This window comes from Tetrahymena thermophila (assembly GCF_000189635.1).
Source record: "Tetrahymena thermophila SB210 genomic scaffold scf_8254564, whole genome shotgun sequence".
NCBI classification, from domain to species: domain Eukaryota; phylum Ciliophora; class Oligohymenophorea; order Hymenostomatida; family Tetrahymenidae; genus Tetrahymena; species Tetrahymena thermophila.
This window is the reverse complement of record NW_002476335.1, coordinates 635,122-651,192: the sequence shown is the minus strand read 5'-3', so window position 1 is coordinate 651,192 and position 16,071 is coordinate 635,122. Positions and strand designations below refer to the sequence as shown.

The 16,071-nt window shown below is 23.4% G+C and overlaps 3 protein-coding genes across 3 annotated transcripts; 1 reads left to right on the top strand and 2 right to left on the bottom strand. All coding sequences in view use genetic code 6, as the record gives it.

Moving 5' to 3' along the window:
• Positions 1–576: 576 nt before the first annotated feature.
• TTHERM_00219560 (hypothetical protein) lies at positions 577–5,419 on the bottom strand. The gene is made up of 3 exons (XM_001020627.2): positions 1,666–5,419; positions 1,226–1,618; positions 577–1,144 (listed from the first exon to the last, which is right to left on the bottom strand). The coding sequence occupies exons 1-3, from the start codon at positions 5,329–5,331 to the stop codon at positions 590–592; spliced, it is 4,614 nt and encodes a 1,537-aa protein (XP_001020627.2). The 5' UTR covers positions 5,332–5,419; the 3' UTR covers positions 577–589.
• A 1,003-nt stretch (positions 5,420–6,422) lies between these two features.
• On the bottom strand, positions 6,423–9,344 carry TTHERM_00219540 (hypothetical protein; the record flags this gene model as incomplete). Its single annotated transcript, XM_001020626.1, has 1 exon — positions 6,423–9,344. The coding sequence occupies one exon, from the start codon at positions 9,342–9,344 to the stop codon at positions 6,423–6,425; it is 2,922 nt and encodes a 973-aa protein (XP_001020626.1).
• Positions 9,345–10,737: 1,393 nt separating this feature from the next.
• Positions 10,738–15,999, top strand: TTHERM_00219530 (ABC transporter C family protein; the record flags this gene model as incomplete). The annotated part of the gene is made up of 13 exons (XM_001020625.2): positions 10,738–10,926; positions 10,991–11,150; positions 11,210–11,406; positions 11,546–12,006; positions 12,128–12,880; positions 12,933–13,301; positions 13,370–13,825; positions 13,884–14,610; positions 14,670–14,795; positions 14,857–15,005; positions 15,049–15,338; positions 15,391–15,680; positions 15,730–15,999. 13 exons carry the CDS (start codon positions 10,738–10,740, stop codon positions 15,997–15,999), a joined length of 4,437 nt encoding a protein of 1,478 aa, XP_001020625.2.
• Positions 16,000–16,071: the final 72 nt, after the last annotated feature.

Sequence of the window (16,071 nt, the reverse complement as noted above, 5' to 3'; positions counted from 1 at the left end):
AATAATAATAAAAATTAAGGCCCCTTAATTAAGGCTAAAAAATCATATTTGGCCTTAATTAATGGGGGTTTTGAAGATCATTTAATTGCACTTCATCTATTTTAAATACATTAAATAAATTAATCAACTTAAACTGAAAATAATATTTACTTATTACATTTAACTTAAATTATATATAAAGTAATAAATAATTTATCTTTATATTTACTAATGAATAGATTTATAGCAAGATATACAATTATTTAAATGATTATTTAATTGTACTTACTATGTTATAAACACAATAATAATACAATTAACTTAACTTAAAATAATATTTATTTTTTACAATTAAATAAACTTTTATATAAAATAATAAAAACTTGTTTTTATATTTAATTAATAAATAAATATTTTTTAATATTTACTAATTAACAATTTCATACTTTTATTACATTTTTTAAATATAATTTTATAATTATTATTTAATTTTATAAATTAATAATTATTCTTATTAAATAAATTAAGTGAAAAAATATTTTAAATAAAAAATTTATTTTTGAATTTTGTTTTTTTTTTACTTTTATTTCTTTATTTATGATATTTCGAATCATTTTTATTCTTTGTTTTCATATTCTTAGTTTTTAATTATTTTTAATATATTATCTGCTTGTTAAGATAGTGAAAATATTTTAGTTGAAAATTTTTACATTTGCTTAATATTTTTTAAAGCTTCATCATACTTTTGCTGTAAGAAATAAAATTTACATATCCAATAGTAGCTGTGATGAAAAAGGTAAGAAAAATCAGAATATTTGCTATCGTTGACATATTTAGGTATTTTTGCTAACTCTTATTCTCCCTTTTCAATCATTTTATCATCAAACTGCAAGCAACCAACTAATATTTTTAAAAAAATACAAGATGATTATTCTATTGCTAGCTCTTTTTAATCTTCATTTGATTTTATTTATTTTTATTTTAAACTTATTTCTTCTTCATTTATTTCCAAAATTAGTTGATCAATCAAAGAGTTAGGGATTTTAGTTATAGTTTTTGTAAAATACATGATTTCATATTTTACTAAATTGAAATTTTTTCTCCTTAAATATATTTAACTCAAATTATGAATATCATTGCTCAAGAATATATTTAAATAAGAGTGCTATTTATTTATTGATTAAAATAAAATAAAATTAGTTTGCTTACTATAATAAATTTTTATATATAATTAATTGAATTTTACCTTTTTAAAATATTATGATAACAATAGCCATTCTTTAGCAAAATCTAATTGATTTTATTAAATCAGACAGGCTACTTAGCTAAGTAAAAGACTACTTATTCCAATAAAAAAATGTTTTTCAGGTTTATAATCAATCACGCATGAACGATAAAAGTTAGAAAAATAATTAGAATTTATCTTCGCTTTTTACAGCATTTGTTTAAATTCCTCAAACTTAAATTCTTCAAAATTTAAAAGCTAAACTCCTATTTATCCTAGAATTTATGATGCCTCATTCCATCTTAAATTACTAGTTAAAAAAAGAGATTTTTCAAATTTGAAAGAGAGGCAACTTTTACTAAATGAATTGGCTTTAGATAAAGCCTTATTTATGTCGTTTATTGCTTTTAAGTTCTATAAAATATTTTTAAAATAAATATTAAATAATTTAAAAAAATTACTTCTCTTTTTTCGAAATTGATTAAGTAAGAAATCCAATAGTAAATAGGTGATTTGGGATACTACTTTAGTTTTTAATTTATAAGGTTGACTATTGGATTAGGATTTTTCTCTCTCCAAATGTAATAAAGAGACAAAACAATAGTTGCAACATGAGAGGTGAAGCTTAAATCATCTTCTCCACTTGAGGCTTTTATATATTCTATATATTTCTAATCTTCTAAATTTTTATTATTTAATTACTCTTAATCAAATTAAAGTTGATTTATTTTTGATGAAGAACTATTTTATTAATCATTATTATCTGCTTATGAAACTTACAAAAGAGTTTTCAAGCCTTTATCAAGATCAAAAGTTTAACCAAAAAAGGATAATACCTTTTTAAAGGATTCTTATAAAGCACTCTTTGCTAAATTACTTAGCCCTTCTAACAAATTTAACTTCAACCTATGATTTTTTTTCAAACTATTTACAAGATTCAAAGTAGCAGATTAGCATTTTTAGTAATACTTAAATGCATTTTTGAGTGAAAATAAGCCTTATATTTTTTTATCTAAAGAAAATTAAAGAATTCCTTTAATAAGATACATTTCAGTTAAATTAATTTCTTAAACTAATGATAAGTAAATGTTATTTTTAGCTCTTTAGTTAATTATATGATCGATGACCTATTCGCATAGTTTGCATAGCTTTTCTGCAAAATCTATTTTCAGTGAAATTAAAAATTGTATTAAGAGCATGTATATATGACCAATTATCATATTGACATTCTCTTAGTTACTAAAATCTTCAAATACACAAGCAGCTTTAGTAAATTAGAAATCCCAAACCAATTTCATAGCTTTATCAAGGCCGATTTTTGAAAGATTATGAGATTTTAAGGAAGCAAGAGATTATTCCCTTTTAGAAATTTCAAGACTTGCGTTATTTATGCTTTGGACATCTAAATTATTTTATTTGAAGTATCTGCTAGGGGAAAAAGCAACGTTATACTCACTTTTTATTGGTGTATTTGAATAAATTGCTGAATTTTATACATTTAAAGTACTTTAATTTATGTACTATTGAGGTAAATTCAAGTTGAGTATTTGATTTTGTTGAATTTATTAGTTTTAACTATTATCATAATCTTTTATGTGTGGAGTTTAAGGCTAGCTATTTAATTAAGTTAAATTATTAGAATGTTCTCTATATGATAAGGCTTATTGAGAATCTTGATCAGATTTTGTTTTTGTGACTAATTAAACTTTCTAAATTGCTAACATATTATTTGATGCATTAATTTAATCATCTTCTTAAAATATCTGATTAGCATCAGTAGTTTCAGAGCCAAAATCTATTAGCAAGTTACTGTCACTTTAAAATTTCTTTTGATAATAAACTTCAATAGGAATTTGGTTTAATCGTGTTCCTTAAAATTTATTTGAACTAACTTACGTAGTGCCATTCTACTTACTAAGATTACCATTTTCCTAGTTTTAACTACTTTTTTATTAGTGATTACTATTTATGCTATCAGTATCTTTTCTCTCTGATCTCATAAAACTTGCATTAAAATTACTTGACCTCGGAAACTTTTTTGAACAATACTTTGTAGATGAATAAATTAAATTATTTCTATTTAAGAATCGATTTTTTTAGGAGTTACTTTCATTTAAATCACTTTACTGATCAATATCTTTATCAGAATTTATATAGTAATCTTCGGAATAGCCATCATAATCTTCTTGTATTGGGAATATGAGAGGACCGAATTAGTTTTATGATTCGCAATCTTGGGATAAATACTATTTAATAGAATTACCTGCAATTGTTCTATTAGTAATACTCCCCTATAAAAACATATCTCTCTGCTTTGGAGTATATGATTGTACAGATTTTTCAGTGGCTTAATCTAATGTCAAGCTTCTATTATTTTTATATGACTAAATGCTATTTCTTTTGTTTACATTTAATGTTTTTGTATTAATTAAACTTCCACCTAAATATTATGTATTCAAAGTGAGCAGAGTGTTAAATTCTTAATAAAAATATGATTATTTTTTGAACTCATTTTACAATTCTAGAGTGATAGATTCCTTTAAAAAAGGTTTTCCTTTTATTTCACAGTTAAGCTATTTAATACTTGCCAAATTAGATTCACTTTAAATTTCTGAAATAGATTGCCTCTGCTAATAATCATAATTAGACTATTATTAATATTCTTACTTATTTTATGTTTCATTAGAGCACTACTTATCTATCCTTTACCTGATTGTAGTAGATAAGTGCATAGGATTTTCTTCATCTTCATCTTAAAATTTTATTTCCTACTACTGTATTAAGCTGTAAGTATTGCGGTCTATTTCCCTGTTAAGTAGTATATTAGATAAGTCTTGATCTTAGCAAGGATAATTAATTAGTTAATCATTTTCTCGGTGTGAGTCCATATACGTATTAAACCTGAAAGAATTTCCTATATTCGAATTGCCTAAAGTTGTAGTATTTAATGGTATATCTGGAAATTACTTAAATGAAGTTGTAGATTAGTGATGAGCATTTGAAATAGGATTCTTGATAAGTTATGATTAAAGAGAAGGTAAAGTTGTATATTTATATTAATCCTAATTGCTGGCACTCAAAGGTTATTAAATATTATTTAAGTTGTAATTACTCTAATTTGTCTTTATGATATTATTATCATAGTTTGAATCTTAAGTTAATTTGTACAAGTTATTTGAGCTATTATGAATTTATTTTTTTATTTTCTATATTTAAAAGTTTTCATTAAAATTTTAGAGTTTTGAAAATATATGTACTCTATTAGTATTTTCTGTCTCCTCCCTTGAAAGGACTTCTGTAATTTCATCATTAAATTTCAAGCATTAATCTTCAAATTAATCAATAGTTACATGTGCCCTATTAGCTGAAGTATTGTTTAATTCCTCTTTAGCTGGAATTTTAGATTGAATTTTCTTTTTCTAATTTTCTTATTTTTAAATTTTTTTCTCTATTTAATGTGTTTTTTTACTTATTTTCTTTACATTTTCGTCCTCTTTTATGTAGCTTGATTTAATATTCGATTTTAGACTGTTATTAATACTTTCTTCATTTTATATTTCTTGTTTATTGATAGCTATATTTCTTTAAGATACTGATTCAGGCATCAGTTGCACATAGCAACTATGTTCAGTTGGAATAACTTAAACAAATTCTATCTCTTATTTTTCATAAATATTTTTATTTTTTGCTGAATTATTATCGCTTTTTTCTTAATAACGAAAAGTCTCCATATTTGTGATTTTGTTTTCTTGCTGTCTTTACCCTCTTTAATACATATTAAGTACATTCATTAATTAATCTAAATGTATTATATCCTATTAAAATAAGTAAATCTACTTTTGATTTGAAAGAAAAATGTGTATATAATTTTAAAATTTTCCATCACCAACTACTAACTCTTAGTTTAAAGATTTAACTTAAGCTTCTATGGAAGCAATTTGCTTAAATGGTATCTTTCCCTTTAATTTATTTGTGTTTCTTGACAAAAAATAGTCGATTGATTATTCTTTTAAATTTATTTCATACCATCTTTATATTTATTTTTTGAGAATATGTCCATATTTAATAAGCAACTATCTCTAAAATACTGTAGTCTATTACATGCAAATAGAACTGTTGCTTTTCATGTATTTTGTTTTGCTCTCTAAGCAAATATAAGTAGTATGTATACTTACTATATAGTTTAATAAATAAGTGAAAAAGTCTAAATTTTGTTTATTCTGGTAATAAATTATTAAATAAATAAGCTTACTGGAGTGAATAAAGTTAATTTTAACGATTAAATCATAAATTCTTTATAATTAAAGGAGGTATTATTAAATGTTTATTCTAAATTTAGTTTAAAAAATATTTAATGATTTTAAATCAAAGAGAAAAATATTTGAATTCTGTTTTTAATGTAAGCTAAATTTTTGAAGTATGTTTCTTTTAAATATTTTTTTTTATATTTTATTTTAATTTTCATACTTTCTTTTTTATAAATTATTTTTAATTTATTTTTACAACAAGTATAAATAGTCTATTATCAAATAATAAACAATATTTTTATTAAGTTTTGTTCGATAGGTAGGTTATTTTCTACCCTTTTCTTGAGATTTATAAACTTACTTTATTTTAAAAATAAACTGATATTTTATCTAAAAAATGTTTTTTTGAATATTATTAAATTTAATATGTAACTTCTATACAGGAATTATTAAATTTTATATATTACTTGGTGCCATCCGAAATCGTAGAATAATTAGGGGATTTTTAGAGTTTTGAAACCATATTTTTATGATAAATGTCATCATTTGCTTTCTCTTTAAAAAATAATGATAAAAATTAACTGTGTAATAAAAATGAATAAATGAATTAATTTGTGTATGGTCTTTAGCTGCTAAAATCTATTAATTTCACCTTAAGCACCGATGGTTTAGTGGTAGAATAGAGCGTTGCCATCGCTTTGACCCGGGTTCGATTCCCGGTCGGTGCATTTTTTAAATAAATTTTTTGAAGAAATATATAACAAATGTTATTTTTTATCTTATTTTTGATATTGTTTATTAAAGAATAATTTGCAATTTTCAAACAAAAACTACAAATAATAAAAATCTAAAATATTTTTAAAACATGTTAAAAAAAAATTATGAACAGTAGTATACAATTAATAATAATAAACAAAATAGGGTGAAGTTTATTTTTAAATTTTTTAAATAAGAATTATATTGATTAATAATCATAATTATTCATTACAAAACTTTTAATTATAGTAGCTAAATAGATAATTATCCTGACATTATTCTATTTCCCATGGATCTAAGTTGTTAAAATCATTTATTTATTTAGATTTAGAAGTATCTAGCTTTTTATGTCTTTTTTACAATTATTTTATTTTCTTTTTTTCTAAATTTAAATCAGGAGTAGTGTTATTAATTTAATACTTATCGAAGCAAATAGATGACTAAACATCTTGTTAAGTTATTAAATTTATTGAAGTTATCTATTTATTTTATAATTGACTATTTTTATAGGCTAAATAATTAGGTGAATTCTATTGACATTTTTCACTTAAAGGTAGCTTCTGGAAACTGATCTCTTTTATGGTTAAATCACTTTTTTTATCTAATTTTTATTTTTGGTACAATTCATTTGGCATTATGGGTATACTTTTGCTTTTGTTTGAAATATCTAGTTATTTTTCTTCTTAGAAAATTACTGAAGATATTATGGAACGGTCTTACACTTAAAGTAATTTCTTTTCGTTTTTTAGTTTTGTTTAATATTAATTTTTAGTTGAATCTTAATTTGTTCTTTTCGAATCTATGTTATTATGTTTTGTTGAATCTAAGTTATTATGCTTTGCTGAATCTAAGTTATTATTTTTTGTTAAATCTAAGTTATGCCCTGTTGAATCTTAGATATTCTTTATTAATTCTTAGTTCTACTTTTACTACAGTGTAAGGTTATTTTAAATTTAGTTATTTTGTTTAAAAAATAATTTGACCTTTTTAATGCAATTCTCACTGCTATTTAATTGGTTTTAATCACTTTACTATTGCTATATTTTTTATTAGCTATAAGACTTTCTAAGGCTGCTGTAAACTATAACTTAGTTTGAAGGCTTTTTAAAAGTATTATTTTTTTCCAGAGTCCTCTCTTTCAATTGAAATTCTAAGTTTTATTGGGCTGTTTCTGAATCATTTAATTTTTTATCGATTTATTTATTGTTGTTATAAATATTATTTCTTTCTGTGTTACTTGAAAAATATTTTTTTTTCTCACCCTGTTAATTTTGTTTCAAATCTTATTTTACTTGTTAAATTTGCTTTGGCTTTATCCCATTAAAGTTATATACTTCTGAAGATTCTATTGAAGATTGACTTAAATTCTTATCAAATTATATATTGATTATATTTGAAGGACTTTGATCAGATTTAAGATTTAAGTTATTACTCGTTATATTATTAGATGGTGTTATGTTATTTTTACTTTTTGGAGATCTGCTAAATTCATTATTCAGTGCTTTATTTCTTCTACTATGTGGAGTACTTCTTTGTTTAGGACTAAAGGCCTCTTTTAAGTGAATTTGTTCTGTACCTCTTTTTATTCTAACCCTGCTTTAACTTTTTGAAGCACTTTTATTTTAGTTTGTTTCTTCAGAATCACCAACTCCTCCATTTTACTCATTGATCAGAACTGGATATAGACAAAAGGGAGAAACAACCCTACTTTTTTCATTTGGAGAACTCATTTTTTATTTTCCCAATTATTCTTCTTCCTAATTATTATTATTATTATTCAGATTATTTTGTTTATTTTATTGATTGATTTTTTTTGCTATCACATTATTTCTAAGAGGAGTCTTTGTTAATTTGTTTTCATTAGCTTCAGTTATTTTTGATTTAATTTCAGGAAACTCTATCTAAATAATAGAAGATAGGTTGGGACTCTATGACCTTACCTCATTTAAAAGCTTTTCTGTATTGCTGTGATTTTATTCTCTTTATGGAACTAATAAGTTTTCATTTTCTTAGTTTTTTTGAATGTTTTCTAGCTATTCCTAAATTAATTCAGAACTTTTAGGAGGGGTTTTAGATGTTTACTTACTATATTAAAAATTATCTATCCCTTAAGTAAAGCTCTTTAATTTGATAACATTTTCATTAGTTTTTTGGTTTTTGTATGGCTTAATTTAAGAATTGTAATAGGCCTTCTTATGGATGTATTTTTTAGTATTTGTGTTTCTTTAATTAGAAATTATTTAATCAATTGCTAATTCATTTTAGTTTAATTAAATTTCCAACAACTTATCTTAATGGTCAACTTAGTATTAAGAATTATCTTATAAATTTAACAAGTTTTTTTGGTTTTCTTACTATTCGTTTGAGAGGTATTCACCCTATGATGATGATGACTAAATTTTTTGATTGAAAACTATGTAACCGCATTTATCTTAAATCTTATCGATGATTCTTTAAGGAAAGATATTTAGTTGGTTTTATTATTGCATTTGAAGGAAAGAAGTATTACATTTTTTGGTTTGCATGTTTTCATTATTTTGGTTGTAGTCATTATTAACATTGTGAGATATTGACCTTTTTTATCTATTTTACTTATCAAGAAGTTTTTGCATTAGCAATTAACTTCTAGTCTATATTACAGGAAGCTAAACTTACTCAACTTACCTTTTTTTTGATATAAATATTTACTCAGAATTTTATTATTGGTACTGCTAATTGTATTGGTTTATCAATTTAGCTTGATTGATTTCCTATAAATCATTTTGTTTGGCTTCCTTTTTACTTTATTAGTTACCTTTCTTTGTATCCTAAGAAGGCAAAGTTCCATACAAAATACTATAAACCTTCTGATTAAGATTCTTTTTGTGTTGATCTTAAATATTATTTCTTATGTATTGAATCTTACTGGAAATTTGCTATTATAGATCTTGCTTATCTGTTGCTAATATCTTAAGTTAAGAATCTTAGAAGGCTTAGTTAAATGATTTTTATTCGAGGTTGTTTATCTTTTATTCTGAGCGTGTAGAGTTATTCAGCATGACTTTGCTCATGCAATCTTTAGTATAAAATACATCACTTTAATTCAAGTTTAAAGATTCACTAAGATTTGCTGGTTAAGTGTAACATATTTTATTCATATGTTCAAGTAATTACTTATGAAATCAAAAAATTCTTTTTATAACAATTTAAATTAATATAAGAAATGTTCTTGACCAAAGAAATGATAAAAATTATAAAAGTAATCAAAAATTTAACCAAATCTAAAATATTTATTTTTTAACATTAAAACTAAAATGATTAAAAAAATGTAAAATTATTTATTTAAATTTTTAATAATTATTTTTAATGCTATTTATCTTGAAACACTTTTTATCATTCATGTTTGTTTATATAGTAAGCTTTTAATAATTCTTTTAAAAAAGATTAAGCCTCATCAAATGATAGTTTTTTATGTTACTATTTATTTAATTTTTTTAATTTTGATTATTTTTTAATTAAATAAACTAAATTTTTTTTTTGAGCAAATTTGATTTGAAATTCCATATTAAATATTTTTTTTCTATTACAATCCATAATAAAATAAAAGATTTTTGATCAGCAATTAGGTTAAAAGAATAGAAAACAATTTAAGGGAAATATTCATAAATTTAATTTAAATTTAATGTATCCTTATAAGTTCTCACGTGTGTATTTATTTATGGCTGAAGTAAATAGGCATGATACATAAATTTTTAATCAAATTTTATTATAAAACCCTATAAAATAGTCAAATACCTCCCCATACGTTTGTTTAAAGCTAAAAATGGTATAAAAAATTGCAGTAAAATTTAAAAATTGGCTATTTCTCACCTAGCCTTAATAAGAGTTTAATAAAAACATGTCAAAATAAAAAATTATTTCGACTTTTAATTTCTGAAATAGAAAAATTTAAATATTTAAGATTTTTTTAAAATCTATTTGATTTATTAAGAATATTTTATAATTTATGTTGTTTTACTCTTTTTTTCAACAAAAAAATATAAATTATTATCAGTTAATTGATATTTATAACTAAAAATACATCCCCCTACGTTTGTTTAAAGCTAAAAATGGTATCAAAAATTGTAGTAAATATTAAAAATTGGCTATTTCTCACATTGCATTAATAAGAGATTTAATAAAAACATATAAAAATAAAAAATTATTTCGACTTTTTATTTCTGAAATAGAATAATTTAAATATTTAAGATCTATTTGATTTATTAAGAACATTTTATAATTTATGTTATTTTCCTCTTTTTTTCAACAAAAAAATAAAAATAAAAATAATCAGTTAGTTAATTGATATTTATAACTAAAAAATTTGTAAGATAGTTTAAGAATTTACTTTGGCTTTTCAGAAAAGATCCAAAAGATTAAAAAAAAGGGAATTTTAATTATTCTATTTCGAATGTATTCATAAGTTTTCGTTTTAAATATTAAAAATTTTGAGTATAATTATATATATATTCATTTAAGATAATTTACAAATCTATTAATTAATTCTAGTTGATGGGAAAAAAGAATAAAAACGAAATAAATGAAAAGCTCTTACCGGAGCAAAGCGAAGCTAACATTATTGTTAATTAGGATGAAGAAAATCCAGTATAGATTAAATAGAAGAAGCCTTACAAAACAAGATACTAAAGAGCTAGCATTTTTAGCAAAATTTTTTTTTGGTGGGCAATACCTTTAGTGAGAGTATTACAAAAGTTATTTTTATAGCAATCTAACCAAACTAATTGTAAAACATATACAATTATAGTTAGGTAATAGAATTCACTTAGAATAGGAACATCTTGATTAGCTAGCTGAAGATCAAAAATCAAGCTTCTACTTCAATCGATTTAAGAAGAATTTTGAGAAATATTCTGAAATGAAGTCTAATTAAGTACTAACAAGATCATTAATAACAACATTTAGAAGTAGAAAATAAGCAATATATTCAATTTTTATTTAGCACTTTCTTAAAAAAAATAATTAGGCAGAATCATAATTAGTTTTGTTATCACCTTCTTTGACAGCTGTGTGCTTATGAGTACGCCATATTTAATAAAAACAGTTATTGAATATTCATCTGAGAAAAATTAGGATTACAGAATAGGAATTATTTTAATATGTGCAGTGGTACTATCAAGAATTATTCTATGCATATTAGATAGTCATTCAAACTATTAGTTTGTAAAATATAATTTATTTTTTTTAAATCCTTTTTAATATTTTAAAAAGCAAGCATCATAATATTATTTAAGAATATTTAAATGTTTCTACTTTGTATTTTATTAATTTTTTTTAATGTACTCAAAATTTATTATAATAGAGTACCCTAGGGTTTGATTTAACAAATACTGTTAGTGTTGCTCTCCTTGAAAAATCATTAAGGTACTCATTATTGAGTACTGATGATTATAAAGTAGGTTCTTTAGTGAATATGATTTAGGTAGATGGCTAAAGACTTTAATTTTTGTTCAATTAATTTTCTAGTATATGTTTCCTACCTCTTTAATTAGGATTTGGAATATACTTAATGTCCGATATAATAGGAATATCCTTTTTATTTGGTGTTGGAGTTATGTTATTGATGGGATTTATCAATTTTTTGATTGGTAGATTTTCGTTAAAATACTAAAAACTTTTTATGAAAGAAAAAGATGATAGAATGAAAATCACAACAGAAGTATTTAATGCGATTAAATTTATCAAAGCTAATGCTTGGGAGGAATATTTTTATGATAAATTAGATTTAAAGCGCTAAAAGGAGTTATCTCTTGTAGCTAAAAAGTAAATTAAACTATTTTGGATAAATTTTTTTTCTTAATAAAAACATTTATTTAGTTTTTTAAAAACAAAAACTTAAAAGTTTATAAAATAATTTAATTTTAACTTAATAAAAACAAAAAAGATTCATTTGTGGTAGTATGTCAATATTTTCATTATGGATAACTCCTATGTTAATTATCAATGCTACTTTTGCAGGTTATGTTTTGCTTGGTAACTAAATGACTCCTGTTAAAGCATTTACAATTATATCGATTTTTTCAGTTTTACAGGAGCCGATTAGATCTCTACCAGTCATAATAAGTAATTTGATTGAAACTTATGTAAGTATAAAAAGAATGGAAAAATACTTGGGCTAATAAGACATCAACAAAAAATTTCTCAAACACAATCTTGAAGACAGTTCAGATACATTTTATGCTCTCAAAATCACAAACGGAAATTTTTATTGGAGAACACCTCAAATAAAAAATGAAATCGAAAATTAGCAAGAATCATAATAAAATGAAAATATTAGTGAACAAAATAAAGGATATTATTCATCATTTATTCCTGTGCAAGAAAGTGATTAAGATGAGAAAGACTTACAAAGAAATAATTAAAATAAATAACCTAACTAGTAGAAAGAAATAAATAAAGACTCTGTTGTAGATAAGGATAGCTACATATCTTAAAAAAACAACTCCACAATAATTTTTAATGATAAAATATAAGACAGTAATTAAAATCAGTAGTAAAATCCACAAAATCCTGGATCCGAAAGTAAATAATAGATAGAGAGTCCTCTTCAAACAAATAAGGAACAAAATGATTTTCACATTCTCAAAAATATCAATATTACTATTCCAAAAGGAAAGTTTGTTGCTATTATAGGAGAGTAAGCCTATTTATTAAATTTAATTAAGGTAATATTTATTTAATTAAAAAAGTGTTGGATGTGGTAAAAGCTCTCTTTTGTAATCAATAATTGGAGAAATGAAATATGATGAATAAAATGAGTTCAATATGCCTTAAGTAGAAATAAACGGAGATATTTCATTAGTTAATTAAAAACCTTGGATTCTAAATGCTACTGTCAAGGATAACATAGTTTTTGGATTTCCATTTGATGAAGAAAAATATGAGTAGTGTGTCAAATATGCTTGCTTGAAATCAGATTTTAAAGTTTTGGCAGATGGAGATTAAACTTAAATAGGAGAAAAAGGTGTTAATTTAAGCGGTGGTTAAAAAGCAAGAGTTTCTCTTGCTAGATCTCTATATAGTAATAGTTCCATTTTATTGCTTGACGACATATTGAGGTGGAAATTAAATTTTGACAATAATAAATTTTATAAATGTATTAAAATTTTTCTTTAATAAAATTTAGTGCTGTTGATGTTCATGTTGGTAGATATATTGTTTAAGAATGCCTCCTTAAATACAAAAAAAATACCACAAGAATATTAGCTACTCATGCATTACACTATCTTAAATACATGGACTACGTATATTTCATGAAAGATGGTAGAATAACATTGGAAGGAGAATACCAATACATATAAGAAACAGCTGAGTTCAAATACATATATGAAAAATTTATGAAAGACTAATTTGAGAAAGAGGAGGACTCTGATAAAAAAGATGATATAATTTTTTCTGATGAAGATATCTCTCCAAAAAATGAAAAGGATAATCATTAGCAGCAGAAAAATAACAAACTGTAATAGAATCAACACCAAAGTACAAACGAAAGCGAAGAAGAATAGTAAAGCTTGGTTTAAAATCCTAAGAAGAGCATTACATTAAAAGGGAAAAAAAATGGATCTATTATCAAGGAAGAAGAGTAAAGTTACAATTTATTTATTTTTTAAGCTAAAATTGTGTTTGTTTTTAAAAATAAGTCCTGAAGAAATTGAAACTGATGAAGTTTACAAAGATTATTTAATGCTCAAGGAGGATAGAAAAAAAGGAAAAATTTAATGGAAAGTTGTTAAGTAGTATCTTAAGAATAATGGAGGATTTTTCTTTATATTAGGCGCTTTGATTAGTATGACTCTTTGGTAAGGTTTAAAAATGGCATCAAGCATATGGATTTCTTACTGGACTGAAGATGAAGATGAATCTAAAAATAATTTTTATTTGACAGGTTATTCTATTTTTTCAATCAGTTATGGCTTCTTTGCAATGATTAGAGCCTTATTCTGTCTTTTTGGCTCATTAAAAGAAGCTAGAATCATTCATAGAAATATTATAAGTTCCCTCATCTTTGCTCCTCTTAATGAATTTTTCGAGAGAGTTCCTATTGGAAGAGTTTTGAATATTTTATCAAAAGATTTGTCTGTTATTGACTAAGAAGTTGGTTATAATATAGGTGGTCTTTCAGTAAGCTTTTTTAGTTTAATTGGAGATACAGCTCTTTGTGTGTATTCAAGTAGTCTTTACGTTCTTATACCTATTTTCTTATTTGTAGTTATTTGTAGAATCTTATAGATGTACTATATGAACTCTTAAAGAGAAGTTGTTCGTCTAGAAACTCTAACTCGTTCTCCTATTATTTCTTATTTTACAGAAGCCTTGAATGGATTATCTTCTATTAGAGCATTTAAATAAGAAGATAGGTTCTTTTAAGTAACATTTAAAATCTTTAAGTTCAAAATTAATTTATAATTTCTTTATTATCAACTCAGAAACACTGCAAAAATATCGACGAAAATAAAAAGTGTTAATTTTCATTTATTGGAATGGAATCTTGGTTTAAGTAAAATCTAACCTTTTTATCACTCATTGTTAACTCAGCTTCGATTTCCTTCTGTGTAATTTCTTAAATTTTTTTTATATCTAGTTTATTCTAAGATCAAATTTATTTTAATTTAGCTTTTCTGGAATAAATAAAACCCTTCTGTTACTGGGCTTCTTTTAACTTTTGCCTTTTCAATAGACAATACTGTGAAATTTTTAATCGGAAATTGGAACAATCTTGAGAAGAACTTTGTTTCAATAGAAAGATGCCATCAATTTAGTGAGTAAGTTTAAAAAAGTAGTTACAAATTCTAATTTTATTTAAAGAATTTAAACAGAAAAGGGATATGATAGCTACTTGTAAAATAGGCAATAATATAAAGAATAATTAATAAATCCATTACCAGAAGACTAAGATAAATTATATCACTGGCCTTAAGAAGGAAAAATTATTATTGATGATTTATACTTGAAATACAGGCCTAATTTACCATGTGTAATTAAAGGCATAACAACATAGATAAAACCTTGTGAAAAAATTGGTGTAGTTGGTAGAACTGGAGCTGGTAAGTCAACTATTACACTTTCTTTACTCAGAATAATTGAAGCTTTTAAAGGTAATTAATATATATAAGATCAATAGAATTGAAACAAAACTATAATAAATAGGAAAAATAACCATTGATGGAGTAGATATCTCTTAAATCCGCCTTGACTAATTAAGACATAAAATCACGATTATTCTTCAAGATCCCATTCTTTTTGATGGCACACTTAGAGATAACATAGATCCCTTAAATAGATTTAAGGATGAAGAGATTATATAAACTTTAGAGAAATGCTAATTATCAAAACTAACTTAATCTGAAAAGGGATTAAACACATATATTAATGAGGGTGGTGATAATTTAAGTGTTGGTGAAAAGCAACTAGTCTGTATAGCAAGGGCTTTATTAAAAGTATTAAATTTTTGTGAAAAAAAAATATTTAACTTTTATTTAAATCTAGAAAAGTAAAATTGTCCTAATTGATGAGGCTACAGCAAATATTGATATATAAACTGACCATTTAATCCAATAAACTATATCAAACGTTTTTAAAGACTGTACAGTCCTTACTATTGCACATAGATTAAATACAATCCTTAACAGTGATAGAATTTTAGTTTTAAGCTAAGGTCGTATTGAAGAATTTGACAGTCCTGCAAACCTAATTAAAAATCCAAATTCCCATTTCTATTCTTTATATTAAGAATCAGTAAAAGAAAATAAAATTTGAGATAGATATACTGAAAAATTAATATTTAACAATTTAAAAAGTTTTTATAAGTTAATTTACATATTGTAAATC